This window comes from Dendronephthya gigantea, unplaced genomic scaffold (genome assembly GCF_004324835.1).
Source record: "Dendronephthya gigantea isolate DGI-Jeju-01 unplaced genomic scaffold, DenGig_1.0 000016F, whole genome shotgun sequence".
Lineage (NCBI taxonomy): Eukaryota > Metazoa > Cnidaria > Anthozoa > Malacalcyonacea > Nephtheidae > Dendronephthya > Dendronephthya gigantea.
Window position 1 is genome coordinate 495,986 of NW_021163026.1, and position 27,581 is coordinate 523,566.

At 37.4% G+C, this 27,581-nt stretch overlaps 1 protein-coding gene across 1 annotated transcript; it reads right to left on the reverse strand.

The window, feature by feature from the left end:
* Nucleotides 1-1,664: 1,664 nt before the first annotated feature.
* On the reverse strand, nucleotides 1,665-27,542 carry LOC114520386 (T-complex protein 1 subunit zeta-like). Its single transcript, XM_028540631.1, has 18 exons — nucleotides 27,383-27,542; nucleotides 26,569-26,632; nucleotides 26,196-26,246; nucleotides 25,961-26,023; nucleotides 25,587-25,607; nucleotides 25,448-25,507; nucleotides 25,139-25,252; nucleotides 24,686-24,789; nucleotides 24,499-24,609; nucleotides 23,702-23,816; nucleotides 22,468-22,512; nucleotides 21,564-21,646; nucleotides 20,689-20,785; nucleotides 20,494-20,560; nucleotides 18,791-18,972; nucleotides 4,570-4,656; nucleotides 3,911-4,032; nucleotides 1,665-1,857 (listed from the first exon to the last, which is right to left on the reverse strand). Exons 1-18 carry the CDS (start codon nucleotides 27,517-27,519, stop codon nucleotides 1,785-1,787), a joined length of 1,596 nt encoding a protein of 531 aa, XP_028396432.1. The 5' UTR covers nucleotides 27,520-27,542; the 3' UTR covers nucleotides 1,665-1,784.
* Between the last annotated feature and the right edge of the window lie 39 nt (nucleotides 27,543-27,581).

The window sequence follows — 27,581 nt, forward strand, 5'->3', positions numbered from 1 at the left end:
TTCTGCGGGAAAAAACAATTCTTTATCTACGTCATGCGAAGTAATGTATTCCATCTATATATAGACTTTTTTCATTTTTACAAGTCTATCATGGCTATAACTAAACAATAACATAACTAAATAATTAAGCCGCGACGACTACAACTGTATATTTATCAAATATTTTCGGCTGGAAACATTCGAGGTTTGGTGCAAGTGTATTTAAAATGATATGACTATGCAAACTGATCGACGATATAGAAATCCTGAGGCAGCAGATTTTCAAAAGGAAAAAAACTCGTAGTCGAATCAGATTTCTTCATAGTCGTAGCGAATAGAAAGCTCCGAAATATTAAAGTAACAGCGGAATATATCATATTTCCCTGTATAGGCAAAGAATTAACAGTTATTCTGCGAACTCCAGTCGTATATGAGCTGATAGCTATCGGCCATATACGACGAGAGTGAGCAGAATAACTGTTTTATTATATACACAAACTTTGTTCGCTCTTTCGGTGCATTTTGGTGTGCTAGGATCAACTAAAGCTTGGATTTCTATTTCACTCAACTCCCCAAATCCTTCAGCCATTTTGTTTACTTTCTCTACTAGACAGATATGAGCTAATATCTGTCTAGTAGCCAACCAATGAAATTGCAGCATACCTCATATCTGGCGCTTGTGATCTAAAACTTAAGGGCGGTTTTCCGCCAGGCGGAATTTTTCGACGGAACGAAATTTTTCGTGGGATATTCTTTTTAATTGCGAGAATTCGACCGTAGCGGATTTCCTTTTCCGGTCAACATTCCCTTGACCGGAAAGAAAGTCGAGCGAAAAATTTCGTTCGATCGAAAATCCAGTAACAATTTACAATTCCAGTAGAGACAACAAACCAACAAGTAGAGAAAACAAACCACAGCTACATTCCCTTTCTACTTTGTAGCAGTAAAATTCCTGAGTCTTCGTGAGTCGATTTTTGACCTTAGGGAACCCGGAGTGAACTCAATGTGAACTTAAACGCTGAATATGCCGCCATCATTAACGAATTAATTTTGGGGTTAATAGCTTTATGATCATATTTTTCTCGGTGTCAACTAGCCTCAGAGAAGGGATTGGGGGGGGGGCGGTCTAAGTTTGGTAATCACATTATTTGCGCTAATACCACTGAGCTATAACATTGAGCTGAATGCTAATAGCAAGAATTACCCCATTACTCGAGAATATGTCTAGTAGAAGGTAACCCACACCACAATACGGCGGCGTTAAATGCAAACAATCGTGGTAGGGGAAAAGATCAGGTCTGCCAGATTACAGAATAAATAAATAACCAAAATTTCAAACAAAGAAGACAAATTTTATGGTATTAATATTTGGCTCATTTTTTTCGGTATTCTAGTAACCCTTGGAAGAGAGGGCCTAAACGTGTTTCAAATCAGCAATATTAGTTGATGTTTGGAAGAGTTTTGTATAACTAAAGTGACCTTGCAGCCGTTGCTGGTGAAATTCTCTTTTGAGGTTTTGAGACTGAATTCCTTTCGCAATTACCGCCCTCTGCTCTGACCCTGTGTGATCATAGGACCAAATGTCAACACTGGAATCGCAAAAGGAATCGCAAAAGGAATCGCAAAAGGAATCGCAAAAGGATTCTCAAAGGCGGGGTCTATCTCTAAAACTAACGCCCCCACTGCATAGATATTTCTTTTTTAAAAAAAAATTATTTTGTTCAAGTAATAAATGTTTAATTGAAACAATATAGTTTATTTTAAGATACTAGGTTTTTTATGCTGAGCAATGTTCAGAATTGGTTTTATCCTTTCAACGAGGACATACCAGCCTTCATGATCTCGTCCACCAAAAGGAGGTTTGTCGCGATCACGGTACTAATAAGAATGGAACAAGGAATACTTATGTTGGTGAAAGACACGGTTGTACTATTCAAAAGCGCAATTTTCCAACCCAATGACAGATTCGAAAACTAACCACCAAAATCTTTTTATCTTTATTTTATTTTTCATGAGGTAAGAAACCCAATTTGGCCTTCATTTGATGAGGTGAGAATATCCAATTTAGACAAAGACTATTGCGAAACTGTACGAGTTTAAGGGTTAAAAAATACTTGCAGTTGAAATAGAGTGAAACTTTTAGATGAAATGTTTTCACACCAGATCTAGCAGCTTAGGTAACATTGGTAGATTTCCCAAATAAAATACATGGTTTTATATAAGTTTATATTTTGTAATGGTACCCTTTAAGGCAGCAGTTATATTCACCTTTATAGGTCTTTAGAATCGGTCTAGCATAATATTGCATAGAAAGATAAATAACTCACGAAGAAAGAAGTTGCGGGAATTTATGAAAGAATTATAGAAGAATTTGGATTTAACTGTATAATGAAGGGGTGTTTCGTGGAGGGTAACTTATTCATTTTTTGACGTGTCTCGATATCTCGCGTAAAATAGGACAAAGCCAATTCGATATTTGAAGCTAGATTTATAAAAGGTATGAGCTATATACAAATTTTCCCTTCTTACTAACAGCGGTTGCAAAAAGTGTCGGTAACATAGATCGAGAATTGAGATTCTAAATCTAAGCGAAAAGTGATTCTAACAATTCTAACCAAATATCCTAATACATAATGGTAATCTTAATCATATTCCAATCGGTAATATTAATCATAATCCAATCAGCAATCTCAATCATAATGCAATCGGTAATCTTAATCATAATCCAATCAGTAATCCTAATCATACTCCAATCAGTAATCCTAATCATAATCCAATCAATAATCGTGAAACGTAAACGCCGGTTAACGCTTTTGAAATAACTTCCCCTAATTGGGGACGATTCTCTCGCCTAAACAAATATCTCCGTTATTTAAAAACCGGATGCTATATAATTGCAGTTGAAGAGAAAACTCGGACAAAATATTACTGCAAATTTGCTATTTCCGAATACTTTAATAATGCACTACCTTGATTCACTTACACCTGCGAAAAAGTCTTTCCGGTACCCCACCAGAGGGCAAAAAGTATCATTTTCCGTCAAGCACTTTTACGTTTATTATTTTTCTATGCATGCCTTTGCATTCTACAAACAATGCTATTTATAGAATTTGGGTTTTGGTCGAACGTCAAGGGTAGATTTTATTTCACAATTTACCATAGACTCAAACGACCGTTTTTCATATCAGTAGTTTCCAAATCAGACTATAAAAGTACAAAAGCTTTAAAGTAAAGAAAAATGCACTTATTTCAGACTCCCCTATACTTCGCCCAATAAAAAAATGCCACTAAAATAAACCCTCGACTTCACACTAGACTTTGCCGGTCGATAATTTTAACTGAAAGCACTCGTTTCTTTCATCGCTCTTTGTAAATTATATTCAACGGAAATAGAAAAATTGGCCGGCGCGTGTTTACCCTCATTGAAGCCTGGAACGAGAAATATGATTGGCCTATTCATCGCATTTTCAAACAAACGACCGGATATGCGCTGAACGAACTTTATAGACAAGCATAATGACGTATCAAGCTGCGACGCCTGCAGGGAATTCTGGTTTTAGTAGTCACGGCGAAAAATTCGAACTTCAAAATTTCCCGCCGTGACTATTAAGACCAGAATTCCCTGCAGGTGTTACGTCAGGCTTGTTACGTCATTATGTATAAGGTCTATTTAACCCCTCTTTAAGCAAACAACGGGGGAGCAAGACGCATTTTGTACTCATAGCCGTATTATACAAGTCCTGCCGTTAAGCTCTTCATTCTCAACACTCGCACAGCGTTAAGTATTGTAGTATTTTCTTTTGAATTGAGAGCGGTCAAGTCTTTTAAAATTCCAAAGAAAATATGCGAAAATTGAAAATATTTCGTCAGCGAACTATTTCTCCGCAAGCGGAAGGATATACAACTTCTAAGAAGACTAATTCTTACTTACCAAGAATGCAGTAGTTGCCTTTTAACGTTGTAATTATCCCAAACGCCAAGATCAGCTGGAATAAAGGCTTCGCCAGTACTAAGGTCAACACCGACAGGTTTACCAATATCTGAATATTCCTCCTGAAAACACGATCAAAAAACGATGAAGTACTATTATAAACGCGCGAAGAACTACTCGTATTTTATGCAGCCTAAAAACTTCCATTATTTCCGGAAAATTTTTTGTCGAAAACCACATTCTTTCATTCCTGGGAATTAAGTTAATAGACATTTTTATTTTCGCATGCACGAATCGAGTCGTAATAAATTCAAATTTGCTTTGTTTTGAATTTAATTGGGAAAGGTTCGATTCGACCTTGCACTATTTTTTTTTGAGTGAGTGAATATTAAAAACAGAAAAAAGGTGTCATTAGAAAGCTTTACGAGTTAATACGACAAAAGGAATATCTCGTAATATATCCGTTTTGGTTTTTTTAGACACCTGCATATACGTAAGTTCATCATAATTTGTGAATTAATGTATAATTATATTTTTTAAAATTTTATTTCCCTTTTGGTAAAATAGATAAGTAGGAAGAGGTTTCTCTTTCAACACTTTAATATATATATGTAGTAAATGCAACTGAGTTATATAATGCCTGGATAAATAAATCGTACCTGTAGTTTGACAATAACCTCTTGTGGATCATGGCCAGAATTTTGGGCAAGAACTTTTGGAATGACAAGGAATGCGTCCGCAAAGGCCTAAAGAACAAAATAACTGACTTTGTATATATACTTATTTTAAGGTTTTATATATATCTATACATGTATAAATGCGTTTAGCTTACGAAATACTAGAGAGCGCATGCTCAATACTGAATAGATAAAGGTATTGCTTATACCAAAACCCCCGTCCACTATAGTCTGTTTCATCCGCATAGGAATCTACAGGTGGTTTTCAAACCTATATGTGTATCCTTTCTAAGGATATAAAAATAGTTTTGAAAACAGTTTATATTCTTGACCACCTCGTGGACGATTGTTAGTAAGCAATATAATATCTTGCTTACAATATATATTATTTCCATTTCTTATAATCTGTTCACATGCCCCTTAATTTCCGAGTTTGAACAAAGATAAAATGAAGATTATTTTTGAAGTATTGAATCAAGCGATTTGAGAGTAATTTGGTAAAATAACATGATCTAGCGGTAGCCAAATCTTAATTGCATGGCCATTCTCTATTTATTATTAAGACAAACTGCAGGTTTCCCAGAAGCTTCTTTCCATACTGGCAAGGGCGGGATCATGTAAACAGCATATAAATAACAAGACCAGTCAGAGAAGATCTGTCCCAGATTTTCTTCAGATCTGGATATAGCGGCCATTTCCTGCATGTGAACATGCACTATTAATATGGCCGGTATTGCTGATGAGTTATATATGATATTTAACAGTTATTCTGCGAACTCGAGTCGTATATGAGCTGATAGCCGACGAGGCACGTAGTTTTATTGTATACACAAACTTTGTCGCCCTTTCGTTGCATTTTGGTGTGCTATTATCAACTAAAGCTTGGATTTCTATTTCACTCAACTCCCCAAATCTTTCAGCTATTTTGTTTACTTTCTCTACTAGACAGATATGAGCTAATATCTGTCTAGTAGCCAACCAATGAAATTGCAGCATACCTCATATCTGGCGCTTGTGTATAAAATAATACAAATTAGTCGGTATACGGCTTTCGTATGACCTAATTCATCGGCGATGCTCTATGATCAATGCATATAGTCGCGTTTCTCTGGTTTTTTTCTTTCTTTTTTTCTAGTTTTTTTCTGCGGTGATGATGCAATTCGGGTTGATAATTCCTTTGGAAAGACAAAACATCTTGCCTGTGAACAGCTAATGAGGTCACAGCAATATACGCCTGAAGTCTGATAGTCTACTTTTCAAAACGTTTAGCTTTTTGAAAAGATGTGAAAATCTATTTCCTCAACAACATAAAACACTTGTAATTAATATTCCCAACATTAATTTGTTGGTTAAAAAAGGTAAAAATAGCTGATATTTTCCCCAAAATTCAACCAGTGACAAATTTTAATGAGAAACCACCGTGAAAATATGCGAATGAAAAAAGCTATGAAAAATGCTAGTTTCCACTCAGGGAATTCTCCTTTGGATCAAACAGGACAGGAAAGTTTCCTTTGTATAAACGCCACCCGAGAACTCACCGACAAAGGAAATTTTCCTGTCCGTTCCGATTCAAAGGAGATTTTTCCTGAGTGGAAACTAGCCTTAAGGTGTCATTCCAGTGCAGGACTGATGTTAAATTTACCAGAAATAACTTTCAAAATACGATATTCAAAAATAGAGTCTAAACTGTCGTATGTTTACGAAATAGGGGTCCGTCTAGACAAGTGAAAATAGGCCGTTGCGAACTACCATGCAGTTCGTATATAAACAGTCAAAATTGTTTGTAGGCCGCGTGGCTATTGACTGTTTACCATTATACACTCGTTTTGCCCGCGTGGGTGGATTTTTCATATAAGTAAAATTTAAAGTTATTCAGCTACTATAATCTTCTATAAGCAGCGGGCGTTACTTTTCAAAATGATATCAAAAATATGTACAGCTTAGTTTCGTTCTTAGTTTTAACACCATATATATAGACACATAATTCGTTCGGATATATTTAGTTCTTCGGATTAGGAGTAAAACCACGACTACAGTGCATGACTTTGTGAACAGACGCATAACTTTCGCAATTTTATGAGACGTTTAGTCGATGGTAATTCGTCGAACTGCATAATATGCGACTATATCTGTAAGTGGGCACCAACAAATATTAGTCACTTTCACTCTTTTTTCAAACTATTGCCTGGTTGGAGTTGTGACAAATTGTCTGACTATGGAAGTCAAAGCATGAAGGCTGGACTAAGGTGTCGAAAACCGGTAGAACTGACTTTTCAAATCCGATTAAAATGTTGCCGTTCGCGATAAGCGGCTTGTGACGGACGCCAAACTTCTTATTATCAATAAACCTTCTGTTAACGTGGACATGGGGCAGTCATGCCACCAGAGCTTTTCCTGTTGGAAAGCCAATATATTCGCAATTTATGGAAACTAGAGATTTTCTATTGTTTGTAACGTAAATATCGTCGCTGGGGCTGCTATCACAGCTGCTTCAATTTTCTTAGAAATCTACATAGCTACATTCAATATTGCGAGTTGAGCGATTTTAAGCTCATAGTATAGAGTGATGCCTCATTCAGTAACAAAAATGTTTAAAATCAAAGACAATCAATGGACGACTTGCGCTTAAGACTGATTTTTGATCGAAGTAATAAGAGAAAAATAAATAACCACAACAAGAAAGAGCATACTAAAATGAGTGGAAATGCAAAGTTCAGTTTGAATGCGGAAAATACAGCCATGCGAAGTTGCCAAATTTGTAACTAAATTAGTTACACACTATACTGCTATCTTATAAAAGTGATAACTTATAAAAGTTATAAGTGATAACATTATTTATCGTCCCGTGACAAAGGTATTGTGTATATTGTCGTTTTAAAACTTCGCCAACATTTATCGTCCCCCCCCCCGAGTCCCACATCATATTGGTGCTTTATGATAGTGACAACTCCGGAAACGTTAATTTCCCTTCCCCCCAACACACACAGGTACACATCATATTTGTGTTTTATATATTTAATATTATAACTCTGGTGGCAACAATTGTCTCCCCACCTCCCCCCCCCCGCCGCATACATTGATAATTTCATAGAAATTTCAATAAATAGTTTAAAATCTTCTTTGCAACAATCTCGTTTGGCAAGTCATAACACGGTGATGGCACATGAGCGCGAGAGGTCCTTGCTTTTACTCTTTCGTGAAATGAAATGAATTACATCGAGTTCTATTACTTCTCAGTTCCTTTTGTTTCGTTTTCCTTCACCGAAAGCTAGTTTTTCGCTCTTAATGGCAAGAATACGGCCATAATCTTTAATTGTTCTTAAGAGCTTTGAGATTTAAATGCGTTATACAACATTTTTAAGTTGCTCTGAGCACTTCGACGCCGGCGACGCACATTTTGTCCGCAATGTTTCGCTAAACAATCCCATTTCCACGTGATGCATTCGTTACAACTCTTGATGCTGACACACAGTTTCATACAGTCCACAAAATATATATGGCATTTCATAAAATAGCAATTATCTGCTTCGACCGCCCCGGGAAATGAGGTAAACACGAACAGGGTGACAATAACAGCAGCGAAAATCGTTGAAGTTTTCATTCTGTAAACATAATAGAGACTAAAGTTTAGCTTGACAATAGAATTCAAAAAACAACAGTGTTTTAAATTACATTTCCTGTCCATTGTGTGTAGCGTTTTCCCGTATAGATAAGAGAAAACATCCGCCTTTCTCAGATACACAAACAACTAAAAGCCCTTCGTAGAAGACCAGAAGCCCCCGGTTAACGCTACGTCAAGTAATCTTACAGATCTTTTATCGTTTCAATTATGTGATTGTTATCGGCAGAACATCTCCGTAGGACGTAAACCACTTATATTGATAACATACGTCTTCAACAAATTATTCCAACGTTCCTCTTACTGTCTAATTGTTTACACGGCGTAAAGTGTCAAGCACACTATTTTTCAGTGAAACAGGGCCTATCTTTATGAACGCAAAGCCGATGGCAATGATATTCATTTTGGTTTAAAAAATTGACGACGCAAAGTTCTCTTTTTTTCAATGCGTTTTTTTGCATGGGCTTCCCTGGATTTGGTTTCATGAATATGAACTTTAATGCGACATTCACACCTTAACACCCACGTCGCTTGCGTGAACACAATGAAGCGGCAAGAGTGATGTGGTTTTAGTTGCGATCGAAACACTAGATCATCGCCCACGCCAGTTTAGGTATCTATTACCAAACAGGTAGCAAGCAACCCACGGGCCACTATCAAATGATCACTTCCTATCTTTTTCACATACAGCGCTATCTTGCAGTTAAGCGCAAAAACGATTGGAAATTTGACGACGAAATGCTCGGATGAGCAACAACGAACATTAAACACTCTTGCATGCTTCCATTCAATTTTTATGTTTTTTCTTCGCTTCAACTACCGGATAGCCCCATCTTAGCGCTCCGACATTAGATATAGCGTGCTTAGGGAAATATCAATCTGTCGACATTGCTTGAGCGTTATAAAACCGCGCAATAATAATGACAGCAAGTGGACGAAGCGCGAGAAAGATTTCCTTGAAGCGGACTGTGTAGAACACAATTTTATATGCTCGTATCCACTGTCTACCCTTTGATCGCCCGAGGAAGCCACTGTTCCTTGTCAACTTATACTTCTCGCGTTCAATAAAGTCTATTATTTCATTTAAACTCAAACCTATAACCCTTGCCGGTGTTGATTGAAAAGTAAACGACGTATCAAATAAACTTGAAAATACTCGATCGGATTGTGTTCAAGATGATAGACGACAGTATTTCGTCAAACATTTGATAAAAATAACACGCAATTTACCTGAATTCTTTGATACGATGAAGTTGTCGACGGATTTGAAGCGTCCCTTGGTGGTATACGTAGAAGTTCTGTAGTTCAAGATGAGCTAGTACCTTGTGATGAATGAAACTGGTCGGCGAAGGGTCCTTTTAAAGCGCAGCACGTGGAACTCAGCCAATTAAACAATAATAACGACAAAACAATCAGCTGCAAAACGGTTGGATAAAAAATGCGCGAGACAATGCGTCGTCGCAAAATATGCTAATGTATGATCGCCAGAGGGGAGATTTACAAATGAACAGGATGGATTCATATGAATGAGATTAGCGTGGGCTTGATAATGTTGCTAATGATGTTTAATGACGCTGCGCCAATGAAAACAAACGATGGTTTTCTCTTTTTTTTTTCACTTGGAGAAATGTGCCGAAAATTTCGAGCTTGATGGTGTAGTTTAGACGATTCTCTAGCAGGTTTAGGTTTATTCAAAAAGTCAACATGTGTCATGGTAATACAGTTGACCGTTGACGTTACTCGCTTCAAATTTAACAACATGTGTGTTTATGAGCTCCAACTGTGTGGATTATTTTCCTAATTCAATAGAGCAAATATTATGGGAGATTTCAACAAACAATACATTCGGGTGGGATTTAACAATAATAATTCGAATAATCACTCTAATTGTTAGAATTAGGTAAAGGAATAATTCAAACAACTAAAAGAGCATATTGCGTGTTATTTTTTTTATCAAATAGTTGTTTGAATTATTGTTTTACCGAATTCTAGCAATTAGAATAATTATTATGAACGCTTGCGACTGTATTATGTCGCCGGAATGGACGGTATTGAAAGCATATTCAAATATCTTCGCTATATACTATATAGGTCTCCTGATATATGGCAAAATGCGGCTTGTGCCAGAGATTTCGTGTTACTCTGAGGTCAATATCAAAGAGCAAATATATTCGTGTAAATTCTTAAGGGTATTAAACGCGAGGCGATAATCTGATCTTAATTTTAGTAATTACTGAAGAATGCAATCCGAGAGGCGAATACCTCGGTGGAAAATTACAAAAACCCTCGGAGTGGAGCCCCTTAGCTCTAGGGGGCTCTTCGTCTAAAAGACGGAAATTTGCAGACTTTTGCTCAAAGTTTATTGATATTACTAATTTAATCATTAAAGGCTTTTTTCCACATACGCGTTTTTTATACGCACGTACACGTACGTAAGAGTCTACATCCTTATACGTGTTACCTTTGAAAAAACTAAGTGAATAAATCGAATGAACTTAGTTTTTTGCATATTTTGGTATGCATTAAATAATAAAAAGTAAAAAGCAATTAAAATTTTCCGTACGTGTACGTGCGTATAAAAAACGCGTAAGTGGAAAGCATCCTAAAGAGAGCTTTTTTTCCCACTTTTCAATCATAATCATGTACACATCTAGAGAAAGAACCCGTAGATTGGTGGCGAGTGTTCAAAATGTCTCCTTGACTTTGGTTTAAGTTGTTTTACGGTATCTCTGTCCCCGGAACTTTTCTATCTGGCAGATCATGTTAAAGCAATCACGCCATCATACTTTTGGGGGTAAAACTTCCTTCGACATGGCGGGACCTAACGAACCAGTATCGAACCAGTAATCTCCTTTGGATCGGAACGGACAGGAAAATTTTCTTTGTCGGTGAGTTCTCAGGCGGCGTTTATACAAAGGAAACTTTTCTGTCCAGTCCTCTCCTGTCCGATGTAAAGAAGAATTTTCCTGAGTGGAAACTAGCCTTAACGTAAGCAGGGCCTTAACGGCATGTTATTCCAAAATTTATGGAATTATTAGCGGCACCTGGACGTAAGTTAATCCACTTTATGTTATCAATCAACTGATAGTAGTCATTTAATTAGTTTCTCTCTTGACGCTTTTCCTTAAGCCCTGGTTCCACGCAGTGGTGCCGGAACCACGGGGGCGGCGGGGGAGGTGCTTACGGGGGCGAGCGAGGGCAATCCTTTGCTTACGGGGGCGAGCGAGGGCAACCCTGTGTCCTTTCCTACCATGTTATAGTATCATACATCATACATATCATACATATATAATGCCTTATCTTCGCATTAAAACGAACCGGTAATGGTATTCTAAATATGCGTTCCCCTGTGGATTTGCAAGTTCGCATGTACTTGTAAGTTTAAGTTTCCTATTCGTGGTTGCCAAGGTAAAATGAGTGTGCCCTTTTCTAAAACTCTGCCCCCGCCGTCCTGAACTGCTGCTTTAGGCCTATCCCGATTGTGCTAGTGAATAAATAATCAGTTTAACAGTCGAGATTTTATTTAATAATTAGCGCTCAATTAGCAGTATGGATCACGTATAAGCCTAAAAGTTGCTTCCTGTTCCCCCAAAAAAGCAAAAGTTGTTCCATGTAGCTGGAAACCAGAACAGTTATTCAAATTTTAAAAAGTTGCTTAAAATTTGCCGAGCACAATCGGGAAAGGCCTAAACTGCTTCCGGCGCTATTTCTCGGCGAAATGCGAAATATTCAAACAAGAGATAATGAGATGGTAAACCTCATTAAGCTTCATTATCATCTCATTATCTATTGTTTGAATTGCATTCGACGCGACCAAAATGCGACGTGTAACCTAGGCCTAAAGGGTCCACACAGACCGGACGCGAGATCGCAGAGACTTCTAAAAAAAGCAGGCGCTGACTATGCTAATCTGCTTTATAACACGCCCCGTATGAACCTTAAACATTTGGTGTTTGTTTATGATAACGGGGTGGAAATAAAAAAATAAACATTGAAACAATTCATTTTGCAAGCGTGATCTTTGCAAGCGTAAACGGGCCTTTAGGGTATGATGCATTTTATACACGTGATGATGCGTCGCCTTTTCGTGAATGATCAAAGCTGATGATGGCCAATGCTACGGAAATTAACCTAAATAATGGCTTCACTCCGAGATTAGTGGAATTATTTCATTAATGGTACCGCAGTAAATAAACCAAATGGCGGAACGATAATTGCACACAAACTCAGTAAACAGCCCCAGGGAAACTAGGCTAAGACTCTAAGATTTCATTGGATCGAAAAAATCCGCCCAGTGAAGGCCCGCCTACGAATATTTTTTTGGGATTTCCTTTTCAATTGTGTCTGGTCAAAGGATCGAAAAAACAGGAACTATTTGCCGTAGTGAATAATAAGTTTATTGCTTTCGTATATTATTAGTTGTAGATAACGTTATAGCTGTATATAGGGTAGCGTGCTCTATTGCACTATTTAATTTTGCTTGTGTACGTGAGCGTTTTTTATCACTCCATGCATCTTTTCTGTGCTGTACTAAAATACGAACGTTGTAACAGTTAGCTATAATTTGTTATGTCATTGTTTATTGTAGTTGTGTGCCTTTAGTTTGCCCAGAAAACAGAGCTCACCTGTCTCGGAAACCGCTGGCAACCTCTATAATTGTGCTTGTAGTTGAAACAAGAGAGATAAATAAAGAATTTCGTTAACGAAAAATTCAGACGTAAGGGCTGTCGAAATACTAACTTAGGGCAGTGGAAAGCAGCCCTATAATTAAGGGCTGTCGATATGCGTGTACGTACCATTCGCACGTACAAAATAGACGGAAAAAAAATTTAACGAGCGTGACATACTATATATTAAGTAAACAAAACGCCTGGCCCTGGGATTGGTTGTACGAAGGCCGGTGAATAATGATTATGAACGCTACGAAAGTGATTTTTTCAACCGTTCTAAAACTGCTCGAAAAGCAATAAAATTTGATATTTCGGACCAAAAGTTAGTAAAGAGGATCTGGCTCGATTCACGAATACTGAGATTTAATCAAAGTCAAGAGAAAGTTTCATTGCTTTTGAAATTAATAAGGCGTCTCCAGACAGTTCAGGTAAACTAAATAATTCAATATTTTGTTTTCCTTTTTACCTGGCTACGAGTACGAATTCATGCATTTCTTGTTTGCTTTAAGTACAAATACATGCCTTATGCTATATAATAAACTCTTTATTAACCTTGCTTGCTCGGTCTTTACCGGAAAAATATCGATATTTCTCGGTAAAGACAGAGCAAGTGAGGTTAATAAGAAGTTATTAAAAAGTAAAAAAGTTACTAAAAATGTAAATAAACTGCATATGAGCCAGGCGAAATAGCAGCGATATTATTGAAATAGAACCAGAATCCATGCACATCTCCCAATTAAACTTAATCGAACAGCATCAAAAAAACGGTTTATTAGTGCCTCGTGGTGGGATTGTATCATGCGAGTAAAATCATATCGCGTATCGGAAAATTGGAAAGTGCAAAGAGTTGCCAGATTACTGAATAAATTAGCCAAATATTATTACAATCATCGCTGTTTTCTTTGTTTTAAACAAAGAAATCAAAGGGCCAAATAAAACAATATTTGGCTTTTTTTTAGTAATCTGGCAACACTGGTAGTGCACCACAATCAACTCTTGCGAGACAAAACTTTGATGTAAATAAATACGCGGTCACAGATGCTCTTCAACGATCGAGATCTGTGAACAAATGAGCATTTCACTTTTCAAATTACTAGTATAGTCGCGCCAAAACACACCTTGCGAAGACGAAAATGAAAAAATAACAAAAACAAAACCAAATCAGCGCAATAAATTATTATCAGTGCATCAATTGCACTGGTGAAGGCCCGGGTTAACGGACCGAAAGTTTGCGTGGTGTACCTACGAGCGACGGAGTTGAAAGATGGCCTTAGTTTTTTTTTGCTATTTTTTTTATTTTCCTCGACGGTTCCGCTATGTTCTCACGGGATCCGGGTGTAATCCGTAATCTCCGAGCGGAATTAGTACCCTCGCAGCGCTTCGCGCCCGCTCGGGGAAAACACTCCAGTAATTTTGTTTCCTGCTCTTTTTCTCATCATCAAAACCGCAATTCGGAAATAGCCTATTGCTCGGCCAAATATACCGTGGTTTTCTATGATAACATTGAACTGATAACATTCCACACATAGCAAGCACTTAGGTTGAAAAGCATTATGCACATTTGAAGTTTACATATTGGGGATCTTCGGCAGTGACTACGAGGACGACCACGGCACAGATACGGCGCCCTTTTGAATACGAGTTTGTTGATCAATTTCGCATTGAAAAGTCTAACGACTACGTCAGATGGCGTAAGCACAAGCACTAAATTTGGCGCGAAAATGACAAATCTTGTACTCGTTATCAATGCTGATACCAAAGCTCCTTATAATATTAAACGGACATGGAGTCAAACACAATCTCACGGTTATATTTAGAGCAAATTAGCAGACGCGTGGGTGTGTATACTGGGGTGAACGAATTATTTCGAACGTGGGGGATGTCTTAAGAATAAAATTAGGTGTATCCAGGCTGTGACATATAAAACCAATCAAAGGTAATATAATTAACGGCTATAATTAACCTCTGACCCTAATTAGCAGTTTCAAGCCATGGAAGAGAACGGGCGCTTTCGTTCAAGCGGCCAAAATGGTCAGAGCGGTTATATTTTGAATTGAAATAGAGTATTTCCTTAGGAATATAGCGATAAAACTGCATTTCCCTACCAGGCAGATGTAAATAACGATATCTTGAATGCAGATTTGTAAAAACACTCTAAAATACCAGTAATCTGTCTGTACCGAAATACACCAGAACCAGTCTGGCCGTTTTTCATGTAAAGGAAATCGCCCAATGTCACAAGTCCTTCAGACGAAGTGAATCAGATTGTTATGATTATTCAAAGGTGATTATTGAACGAAATTTTTCGCCTGATTTTCTTTTATTAGTAAAGGTTTCCTTGACCGGTCGAATTGAAAAGAAAATCAAGCGAAAAATTTTCGGAAAATAATAAAATGCGGATCCAAGATTCCCTGACAGAAGGTAGTTTTGAACCAGGCTAAAACAACGTCTTAATGGACCTGGGACCGGTTGTATCAAGCCCGTTTAGCTTAAACGGGGGATAAGTCAAAATTAAATAACACTCTTACATCTCTCTTGAATGAGTCAACTTGAATATTATGCACTGTATATATGTAGTTGTAAACAGTATCTTTGCATTAATGTCAAAAACATTTAATTTGCTTCCTGAATAAAACGACAGATTTGTTTTCTATTTTGAACTTAACCACCGTTTAAGCTAAACGGGCTTGATACAACCGGCCCCTGAAGGGTGAGTAAAAAGGGCTGTTTACATGAGACCGGCTCGCCGAGATCATTCTCAGGTGTTAAAATATGCTTTATGACATCAAGCAAGCACATCAGCAGATTTTCGAAAGCGAGGCCGCTTCGCCCGCGCGGAAAAAGGAATGTAATGGCGAACCGCCTTAAATTAGGTCTAAATCGCCTTAATCGCAGCAGCCTTATTAGTGAAAGCGCGGCATGTAATTAAACATCAATTTATTACATCCGTAAGCGATTTTCACACCAATTGTGTCATCTGCTCTATACAAATAGTGTGGTAATTGCCTTAATGCAGTTTCGCGCATAGTTCAATCCGTGAGGTGGGGGGAAAATCCCACATAAAGGCAGACATAAAACAAACAAATTGTTAGCTGTCTGCATGCTCCTGATGGTTCGTCGATGGGGCAAGAAATAGACTGTTCAAAATACATAATACTCAAGATCCTGCTCACGCAATGCTGGTTGCGTTTTGAACCGAAATGAGATCTTACGGTTTCGAGGTTGCGTTCAACATGTGCATGCGAAGGTACGCGTTGTAATGGCTACTAATTCATTTTATGCCAGAAAAACACACACCAAATCATCAACAGAATCATCCAACCCTATGCATCTATTCAATCGTTGATTTCATAAGTGTCATTTAAATTATATTAAACTTTTACTGCTCTTTTCAGATGAGCGCGCCGAATTTACTGACGAGTTTGTATTGTGTCAACGTAAAGTTGATATGATGTAAACGCTACGTTGAGGCGAGGTCAACGCTACGTTTAAGCAAGGTCAGCACCACGTTGCACTGGCGCCAAACTAATGTTCAGATGGCGCCAAACTACGTCTAGATAACAAAAAACTAAATAGGTAAATATAACATGAACGTTAGCAAACGCGGCAGGACATTTGAAAGTGGAAAAGCGATTGACATTCGAAGAGCCATACTGGTAGTTAGTTTTGTTTTTTTATCTAAACGTAGTTTGGCGCCATCTGAACATTAGTTTGGCGCGAGCGCAACGTAGTGCTGACCTTGCTTAAACGCAGCGCTGACCTCGCCTCAACGTAGCGTTGACATCATATCAACGTTACGTTGACACAATACAAACTCATCAGTAAATGCGGTGCGCTCATCTGAAAAGAGCAATAAGACCGGCCTGCACTTGCACGTATGGCGTACGCGAAATCGCACATACGGCTTGTGCGTTGTAGCCGCCTTGAAAGTAGACTACAGTTCTACTGTCATACGTACAAAAAATTAGTCTCGACGGCCGACATTAGCGATCAGTTTCGAGTCACTGAGCATCAAATCGGCCGCACTGACAGTACGTGCAAGTGGAGGCCAGCTTTTACGTGCGTTTACCTACTTACAAAAAACGCGACAGTGGAAAACATCGCTTAAGGTCCTTAACTAATTGCTATCGCAGACTGTTGGTGACATACGAGAACTAGACTTTATGCCACTTGGTTTGCATTGTCGTTGAAAGACAGATTGTATCAGAATTTTATTAACAAAATTGCAGTCATGCAGGTTCATGTCTATAGTTGAATAAAATTTACAAAATCCTCAGAAGAGGAGAAAAGGACCACTTGCATAATAATAGATTACAGACCAACTTATGATCTAGGTAACAAGAAGGGAATAATCAAAATATAGCCATGCGAAGTAGGCAATTTTTGTACACTTTTGTATTACGGACGGGAGTGTGAATAAACAGTTGATGCCTTTAGGTTGAAACGTTGAGAAGTGTTTTGTCTATTTTAGGCAGTTGTTACACCACATTTAATGCAAAGTTGTTTGAAGACACTGCCACGCTGCTCCCTGGTTATATTGGAACGTATCTACATTAAATCATGTTCATATTAATGTGGGGAAGGTCGTATTTCAGACTGTCATTTGGACTCTGTTGCCCCGCATATTGGTGAGTAGCTATTTAGTTTCATAGATTGAGAATTACCGATTGAATGCGAAACTAAAATCACGTATTGTGTTGTTGTATGCTAACCAGGGATTTTGTTTGTCTACATCATGCATTTGTTTGCATCGGAGAATGTTCCAAAAACATGCATGTTCCGAAAACATGCATGGCAATATGCGAACCCGCTTGATTTAGTCATTTAGATTATAGTACGAAATAGCACCAAATTTCCAGAAAGAGGACAACCATAAACGTTTTCTCAGTAATGAAGACATTGCTACTTCTCTTTGGATAAGTATTATCCATTAAACGTTTGAACAGGATGTAATCTTTACTACCACATCAATTGATTACTGAATTTGAGCGCAGTAACACGATTCTATTCCGAATCCGCCATTTTGAAACGGAAATTTTTTTATAGCGATCTTGCGCCGCGGTAGCATTAGCAAGGAAGATAACCATCAAGTGGAATCATTGGATTACTGTCAATTATTGACTGAATACTTCCAATTATCAACTGATTACTATCAATCATCGATTGACAACTTACAATCATCAATTGATTGCTGCCAATCATCGATTGACAACTTACAATCATCATTTGATTACTGTCAATTATCGATTGACAACTTGCAATCATCAATTGATTACTGTCAATCATCGATTGACAACTTACAATCATCAACTGATTACTGCCAATCATCGACTGACAACTTACAATCATCAATTGATTACTGTCATCATCGACAGTAATCAACTTCAATTATCAATTGACTATTTATACTATTATTAATCGGCTGACTATACACTGGTCAACTGGTAACTGTCAATAATCGAGTGACTATTTCTAATCATCAATCGATTACTGTCAATCATCGACAATAATCAATTCCAATGACCAATTGACTATACTAGCAATAATCAACTGACTCTACTTTACAATCATCAACTCAAAACTGTCAATCATCGATTGACTACTCGCAATCATCCATTGATTACTGTCAATCATCAACAGTTATCAAGTCCAATAATCAATTGACTATACTACAAATACTAGCAGTAATCAACTGACTCTACTTTACAATCATCAACTGGTAACTGGTAATAATCAATTGACTATACTACAAATACTAGCAGTAATCAACTGACTCTACTTTACAATCATCAACTGGTAACTGTCAATCATCGATTGACTACATTCAATCATCGATTGATTACTGTCAATCATTAATTCTCTATCATCAATTGATTATTTCATTGAATATATATACACGCATCATCACACTGACCTGTATTCCAAGTCTCGCTCTTCCTTTTACAGAGCTCTTGTACTGCATGAGAGCAGAATGAACGGCGATCTCGAAGGCTCCAGCACCAGGAACCACCGACCCATCGTCGATCGCGTTTTTCACAGCACGCAGACCATCATGAACAGCATCCTTAATCTGAGTTAGAGTGTGTTTATTTGGCCCTGGAAATATCATAAAATTAACGTTTATGTATGTGTTTTGACAAGATTATGCAGGATGAAGTTTCTTTAACCAGATTATAACAAGATTGTAACAAGATTAAGAGATTTTTATGTAGTTTTTAACAACATTTTAACCATAAGTAAATTAGTTTGTAGGTACACCACGTAAGTACTTATGTGGTGTACCTACTATTTACTTATTTGATGTCACCATGCAAACTGACAAGAATAACATTTTAACATGTTTAGAGATTTTTTGTGGTTTTTCAAAAAATATTCTAACAAGATTAAATGTTTTTATGTAGTTTTTTAACAAGATTATAATAAGTTTGTAACAAAATTAAGAGGTTTTCATGTGTTTTGATTTAACAATATCTTAATCTTAAAGGTTAAATTCCTTTACTTTTTTACAAATCAGCAGCGGACGGAATCCTAGCCTTTCCTGCAATCTGATTGGCTGTAGCAGCGGGCGGAATTTCCAATATCTGACCATGGTCCAGAATCCTATATTTTATATGCTCGAGCGAAAGCGTATTTGTTTTGTTTTGTTTTCCTAAAGATTTTTTCGCAAACTTTTGACTTTTTACTTCGGCGCCAGCGACGGAGTTGAAAATTCGCCCCGGTTTTGTTTTGTTTTGTTTTCCTTGTTTTTTTTCGTCGTCGCAAATCTGAAATGGCGCGAAACATTCTAGTATTTGAAATGTGTGTGTAACCGTATTTATCTACGTCCCAGTCTTATCTCCCAAGAGTTGTGGTGCACAGCTTTGGCTAATTTTCCGATGCGCGATTTGATTTCGCTCGCATGATACGGCAATTCCTCCAAGAAACAAATAAACCGTTCTTTTCATGCTGTTCGATTAAGTTTAGATTGAATTGAGGTAAGAATATATTTAATACATGTAGATTCTGGTCCTATTTTAATAATATCGCTGCTATTTCGCCGTTTAACAAGATGATGTTGTCGTGTATGGGCGCGTTGACACGTCGTAGTTTGCACAGGATTGAAGATTTAATATAAGCACGAATTCCAAAGGCAAAGTGTAAGACAAAGCGAATGTATCATGCGGTTTATTTACATTTTTGAACAATTGAACTTCTATACTTTTTAAAGTGCGATGTGCTTCTGAATTTCGCGATCGAACATTTAGGTGCGCAAGGCATCTAAATGCGAATATCGGAATATGAACTGTACTGTTTATGTTCAGAAGCTTTATATTGAAGACTGGCACGTGCGCCGGAGTTAACGCCAGAACAGGCGTCTTGTTTATTTTAAAATATATGGTCCTTATGGACCAAATGATGACCACGATAAATTGAAGTGATAATAGCTACGATTGAACACACCGCTTTTTGTAAAAAAAAATAAATACGTTATTTACCGTTTTATTCGGTCCGGATAGAAAAATATTTCCCCTCGGTCTCAAAAACGTCTTATTTTAAAATATTTTTTATCCGGACCTCGCAGCCGGTAAATAACATATAAATTTATTTTGCAAAATATACACGAAAATCCGAACTCACCTTTAATTAAGATAGTCACTGAGTGAGGATTCTTCACCTCTTCAACGAATGTAAATTTATCTTCGCCCTAGAAAAGTGTGTCAATTTAGGCACTTCTCGCAAAATTTGCATTCTTCAAAGGCGAAGCCAAGAAGCCATACAAAAAAATGTTGGTAAGATAGATTTTTTTTCCAACACGACCCGCGACAAACCTACCAGAACATGTTCGTAGACTAAGCCAGCGTGGCCCAGACAGTCCTCAGTCAAGTCATCAAACGAGTTCATTGCTGTACCACCACAAGCCAATGTCAATCTGAAACAATGAACACCAAGTACGTACCATGAGCTAGTATCCAGCTGGGAACAGGGACAAAGGAGTTTTGGGGTCATGCAAGTATTTAATACTGAAGGAGTCATATAGGGCATGTTTTGATGGAGCGAGTTATCCAGGCTAGGCGAGGTGAAAAGCGCATTAGATCAAAGGCTTAACCTGATTAGTCTTTCATTGTTTGCAGTTTTCCCTTCGCCCAGCCGGGATAACTCACTCCATGTAAACAGGTCCTAAGGGGCTGTTTACATGAGCCCGGTTACCCGAGATTCAACGAAGCGTAAGAGGACTTTGAAGGATTGAAAAAAGTTTTTATGGCACCAAACAAGCATGCTATTGTTGTGGTGATTATACGACTGCCAGGATCATGTTATCTGCTCATTTTAATACTTCAAAATCATCTCACGCATCGTTGAATCTCGGGTAACCGGGCTCATGTAAACAGCCGCTAAGGCTAGTCTCAGGTTTGTACATACTCTAAGCCTAATTTCGTAGCTTAACTAACTTTGCAGTTATATGCGACATGGACGCAGGAAATGAGCTCGCCCCCGTTTTGCTCCGGAGTGATTACCCCACCTCCTCCTCTCACGGGGATTAACCCATCTCCCCACTCTACGCTGCTATTTAAGATCACCTAAAGCCAGTCGAAATGGTTTTCAAACAACTATTATTTCCCGATAATATTGACTCCTTTTAGTTTATAGCAATGCAACGATGCTTTGATGGAGCTTCTGTTTCGACAAATCATGAATGACTACTTTACCTTTCCATATTTCGTCTTTTAGCCCTTCTTAACGCGACAATACCTTCCCTTGCCAACATATCCAGGGAGAACGGATCTATTCCCTAAACATTCAGGGTGCGAAATATCATTTAAACATATCCAAAAGAGGTAAACCGAAGTCATTTATTGAGAGAAATTCGCCAAGTAAGGCCTAGGTTCCATAGAGGTTATAAATAACACTAGAGGGGGCATTGGTATCGAAAACATCAGTCAAAAAAGGGGGTGCGATGTTTGGGGGTAAATTCAAGTCCCAGATGCTAAGCCAAGCGCCTATTGGCTACATAATGCCTCTCCTTAGCAACCACGTTAGCAACAACTAAAATTTGTTATTAAAAATTTATATTCGTTTTTTAGGTCGCTTTGCCGGTTTTTGAGGAAAAACAGTGTTTTTTTGAACTGGTTTTACCACCTTAGACATCCTGAAATGATATTTTAGGGGGAAAACATTTAGAAATAGAAAAAACTCGTTTAAAACGACATATATTGGCCTCGGACATCCTGAATGAGTGGACATCCGGGACATGGATTTGCCCCCCATTTGCCCCCGCGCTCCCCAATTTCTCCTCGATGCTCCCTCTAGTGTTATTTATAATCTCAACGCTAGGTTATACGTCGCATTTTGGTCGCGTCGAATGCAACTCAAACAATAGATAATGAGATAATAAAGCACAGCACTTCTTGTCAATTTTCCATATTTTAAACTTGTATACTTTTTAAAATACGGTGTACTGTCTATACATGAACTACAGATTTTGATCACATTGTTGATCGTTTTGAGCAAACCGATATGCGAAGAAAAAACTTTGGTTCCATTTTAATATTTGTTTGGGTTATTCCAAATGTAAGCAATAAAACTGAGCTCCAAATCTAGAATATTACTTACCTTTTGGTTAATAACAACGAACCCTTTCTCGTTCCCACCACAAACCTAAAATTGTAATAAACGCTCTAAACTCGCCCATTTCTATTAAACTGGGGGTAAAACGTATACGTGTGAAGCGTGTAGCGAAAAATGCTACCCGGATCATCCTAAGAAATCCATTTAGTTCCAAAAGCACAATATTTTTATTTCCATACGCAGTATAATTTAAACAGCTTTTTATAATTAAACCATGCACGTCAAAATGCTAAAAAAAATCGTGTAATTGAAAATTTCATTCACTTATTTCTGCTCAACAGGATGTGTAATAAAAAATTTGAAAAATATTCTTGTATGTTTGCATGCTTGGTGACAAAAATAAGTAAATTAGCTTGTAGGTACACGACGTAAGTATTCAATACTGCAAAGCTTTCTGTCCGTTAACTCTAGCCTTCATCAGTGCAATTACCTGACTACACACTTACACGTCACTTAAAGATCACGTTCGTTCGTTTACGAGAAACGGTATACTTTTCATTCGCTAAAATGCTTGCATCTTTCCATTTTATGCGATGATCATAAGTAGATCATAAATGAAAAGTATACCGTCTCTTGTAAAATGCGTGGTGTACCTACAAGCTAATTTATACTTTAAAAATTTCAACACACGCTCAAGCGTGTGTTTCTATTAGCGGACACCTTCCGCAATTCCGAGACTGCGTTTCTTTATACCCACTGTATATATGCATGCACTGGAGTGTGTTGTTGTTTTTTCGACAGTCCTGAGCACACCTTGATTGCAACAAAGTCTTCAAAATTCTTCACGAGACGAAACTCTCATAAGCTTTTAAAAGTGGATTAGTGGGGCCAGCTCCGAGGTTTGGTTCTTTTTATACATTTTGAACATACAAGTAGCCGGAGTTTTTTAAGACAGCTCTATATCTATGTTGTTAGTCGTTGCAAAATTAGATTGAGTCCCCTTGATTTCACTGAATTGGCTATTCCAATGTAAAATACACATGAACAGATTCCTACCACAGCATTGAACCTCGTTATGCCGAAGTTTGACACAAACATTCACCCATTTTCTGCCAATTTGTTGTCAACGCTAATCCTATATATGTTCTTCCCTCATTATGCAGTTAAATACTCCCGTTGTTCTACCGAGCACGGCAGCTTTCTACGTGAAATCTCTACCATGCACATTACACGTGCGCCTTTGTAAGAAACCATTCAAAAGTTATATAATTTTTAATACCTTTTTTTTAAGTTCGATAACTTTCTGAACTCTGTCATCGATGAACTTCCTCTCCGAGGCCACGAGCTTCTCCCTTTCTTCAGCACTTTTGTAAAAGAACCCGGAATTGATTTCGCTGGAATAAGAGAACTTTATCAACACCGGAAAGGTTTACTACACTTTAAAAACGTTACAGGGAAATTGATTCCTTGATTCTTGTCGATGCAGACGGTTTGAAAAGAAACAGCTGCGTTCTTTTAGAAAAAATAAACAATTTTCCGCCATTGTTTTAAAACAGAAATCCATGCACGTGCCATTTTTCAGGTGGTGGAAATAAAGCCAGAAGATATCGGATAAGCCCTTGGGTGTGATATTCTATCGATTCTTTTCTACATTGAGGAAAAGTTAGTCCAAATACACCTTTTATTACGATTTTTCAAAACATTTTCTCCTAGGCAAATCGAAGTCTCGATAAACATCGCATCCTTCACGCGCCGAAAGTATTGACAACAACAAAAGCAACAATAACAACACAAGAACAACAACAACAACAACCACAATAGCTCAATATCCTTTGTTTCAATAAATCGAATTGATTTTATTTGTAACCAATTTTATTGTTTTTTGTAATCTCTTCTCAAATATTCTATTGTTTTTTAGCAAAACTTGAACGACGCTAAATCTCACAAAACCTCTTTAAATATACAATTTTTAATACAATTTTGATTTTAAATTTGTTGATAATTCTTCGAAAGTCGGTTGATAATTTTTCATATCACGTTGAACCTCTTTTAATAATTGTTTAAATAAAATCTCACCTTTTCTCGTATTCCATGGAAACGTTGCACGTGAGAATGTAAGCATCGTTGACCTTCTTCTTCATATCTGGATGTCTCGCCCCATGATCCATGACTAGGCCGCGAACAAGTCTACATGCCGAATGATATAAAGACGGTCAAATCTTAATGGCTATCTTCCACTGAATTGCGGGCTTTCTATACTTACTTCGTATCAGCGTCAGATTTATGCATCATTTCCATAATTTCAACCATATGCAGATCAATGTCTTGACCTTCCTGGCGGATGGCGAGCACTGCGTCGACAATGGCCTGTCGTAGTCAAAATTGATCGCGGTGTTAGAACATGCATGCGCAGACGAGCGGTTTCGTTGTCAACTAGTAAAAGTTGTCGACCAGTAAAAGTTGTCGACTACAGTTAGTGGTGATTTTTAGTATTCCACACGCGAAAAACTTTTGTTAAAGACACGTACAAACGTAAAATATTATTGAGAATATTTTCTATTCATGTTCCCTTAATTTTCATATAAATAATAATAAATCATTATTATGTTATAATAATAAATTGTTATCATGTTGTATATTAATTAATTTTCAACTATTAGACTGTCTCGCACATGTAAAAATCTAGCAAGATTACAAACTAAAACGGTATTTTTACCTCAGTCAGAATGTCGGCTAAATTGGAGTGAACTTTAGTTCTTAGCGATGTCTTGGCTACATTTATTAACGTTTCCCTGGTCATTTCACGTTTAACCTTTATCTCTTCTAAAACCTAAAAAAAGGTTGGTCGTATGTTATTAAGCGCTACACTGAAATCCATAAACGTGTACCTGATTTCCATATTTCTATCTAGGTTGACTTTGGGATAGCCCGAAATATTTTCCCGCCTCTGCGCTTTCCTCTGAAAGTCTCCGTCTGAAACTTGCCATTCACAGAAAACCATTTGGCAGCCCGTAATATGACGTACCTCTAGTGCTTTAACTTTAGCCAAATCAAATCCCTCCGTGATAATCCTGGGATGGAGGCCCTGTGATGGCAAAAGAAAACAGCAATTATCGTCCAGAAAAATTGGCCAATTGGAATTGTAATTGCATTAGAATACTCACATCTGATATATATAAATCAGCCTAGAATACAAAAATTGGAAAATTAGTGAATATTTTTAGATATATAGGTTATATACAGTTCATTCTGCCTATAAGTCCTGTTGATTACTAATAGCTTGCCTATTTGATATTTCAAAAAAAATGACAATGCGTTTTATCATATCATTAAATAAAGTAGCACTTGGAGAAAACATCATGATCATTCATTGTAATCATTCGATTGTGTGCACTACTTCATGTAATTCAAATTATTTTGAATCATGATACTTCTTGCACCCCTCACTTTTTTGGCACTGATCCCGATGGGTACCTGAATGAATACTTTATGTTTTCACTTGTGTAGGAGGCCACTACACTTATGTTACAGTATGTACCTGTTTTAAAAGATCGCCTATTATTAGGACATTTGATGTAGTTCCATCTCCTGTTATATCATCCTAAAATGCATCAAAATACTTGTTCAAGGAGCCATTGGCTTTTAGTGATGATAGTGGAATAAACCAAGTGCTCAAAAGACTTCTATAGTAATTATGCAATTTACAATAAAACTATTTCCTCCATACCCAAAAATATTATAATTGAGTTATGCTGAAGGCAATGCTTCAATACCTGTGCAGTTGCAACTTTGGCAATCAATGAGGCGGTTGGATGTTGGATTTGCTGTAAAAAAAGACTAGAATCTTTCATTGAACTGATAAGAGTTTAGGGAAAAAAATTACAGGAAATAATAACATACTCGGGTGCTTTAGTCACGACCATATAAAATTGCATTAGGTTACTATACAGAGGTCAGCTAAGAAATGGTTAGGTTTGGGTTTGTGTTTTATTTAAAGGTGAAGTATTCTTCGTCGAAAACAGCTTTCCCTCAGCTGACCTCTATATGATAACTGAATGCAAAGTGATATGTTTTCGACCAAAGCGCCTGGGTACAAGGCTGGAAAACAATCACATTAGATATGTAGTGTAAAATAGTAAAACCCACCATTTCATTTAAAAGCACATTGCCATCTTTCGTAATCTTTATATCACCTGATCCAGAAACCAACCTGAAATTATGTTTCAGGGTCAATTGTAGAGTGTATGGCTGCCTTGTTCATATGTAAATGGTGTTTACATATTCAAACGTTATTGCAGTGATGAAGACCTGGGTAAGTGATCAAAAGCTTGGCAAATAACAAAATCACATTATGTCTCCTACAACTTGATGATTTAATTGATTAAATTAGCTATACGTTGCATTCTAGTTAGCTATAATTGTTATATATATAATTGCAGTCTTTAAACTTTAAAGGATCTGATAGGCATGTAAAACTTTGAACAACTACATGCAGTACTCAAAGCCCCTATCTACGCTACAGCCAATTTATTGGCATGGCACAGCTAAACTTGGTTACCATATCCATTTTTTCTGTGCTCAGACTACCAATACAAAGGCTGGACATGGATGAAATTGATCACAGGTACCCATTTTAGTTGTGTCTTGCCAATAAATTGAGTGTAATGTAAACAGGGCTTATGTGTACATATTTTGTACTTTTGTGTTATTATTATATTTACAGGGAAACACCCAACTGAAGGCAGGACTATAATTCGCAGTAATTTCATATCAATATTACAAAAAAAAAAGGTTTAGAATTGAAATTAAAACTGCTGGGCAAAGACTTCAACGTGCATCGTGAGCAGCAAGTGATTGAGATTCTTCTTTGCCAGTAGTTTGCGGGAAAAGATAGTTGTCAAATCACAAGCACATTGAACGCACGTGGATTGTTTGCCCGATAAAATATTTCAATACTTACATTTTCATCGTCCCTTTCGGACCGAGGTTTGTCTTAAGGACATTTTGTAAACCCAAAGCGGCACTTGTGTTAACTTGTAAGGCCGCTGCAGCACGGGCAAACTCTGCTTTTGGATTTAAACTTTGAATTGCTGCCATGATTTCTTGTAGAAAACTTTGAAAAAGATTGTACTAGCGATAGGTATTTGTGAACATTTTGG

Bases quoted from the DNA above. Each gene is read 5' to 3' on its own strand.
- LOC114520386 (XM_028540631.1), bottom strand. From the start codon at position 27,519: ATGGCAGCAATTCAAAGTTTAAATCCAAAAGCAGAGTTTGCCCGTGCT. The intron at 26,024-26,195 runs GTATTGAAGCAT...GATGCATTTTAG, and splicing joins CCAAAGTTGCAACTGCACAG to GATGATATAACAGGAGATGG. The intron at 18,973-20,493 runs GTGAGTTCGGAT...TGATATTTCCAG, and splicing joins AGTGACTATCTTAATTAAAG to GGCCAAATAAACACACTCTA.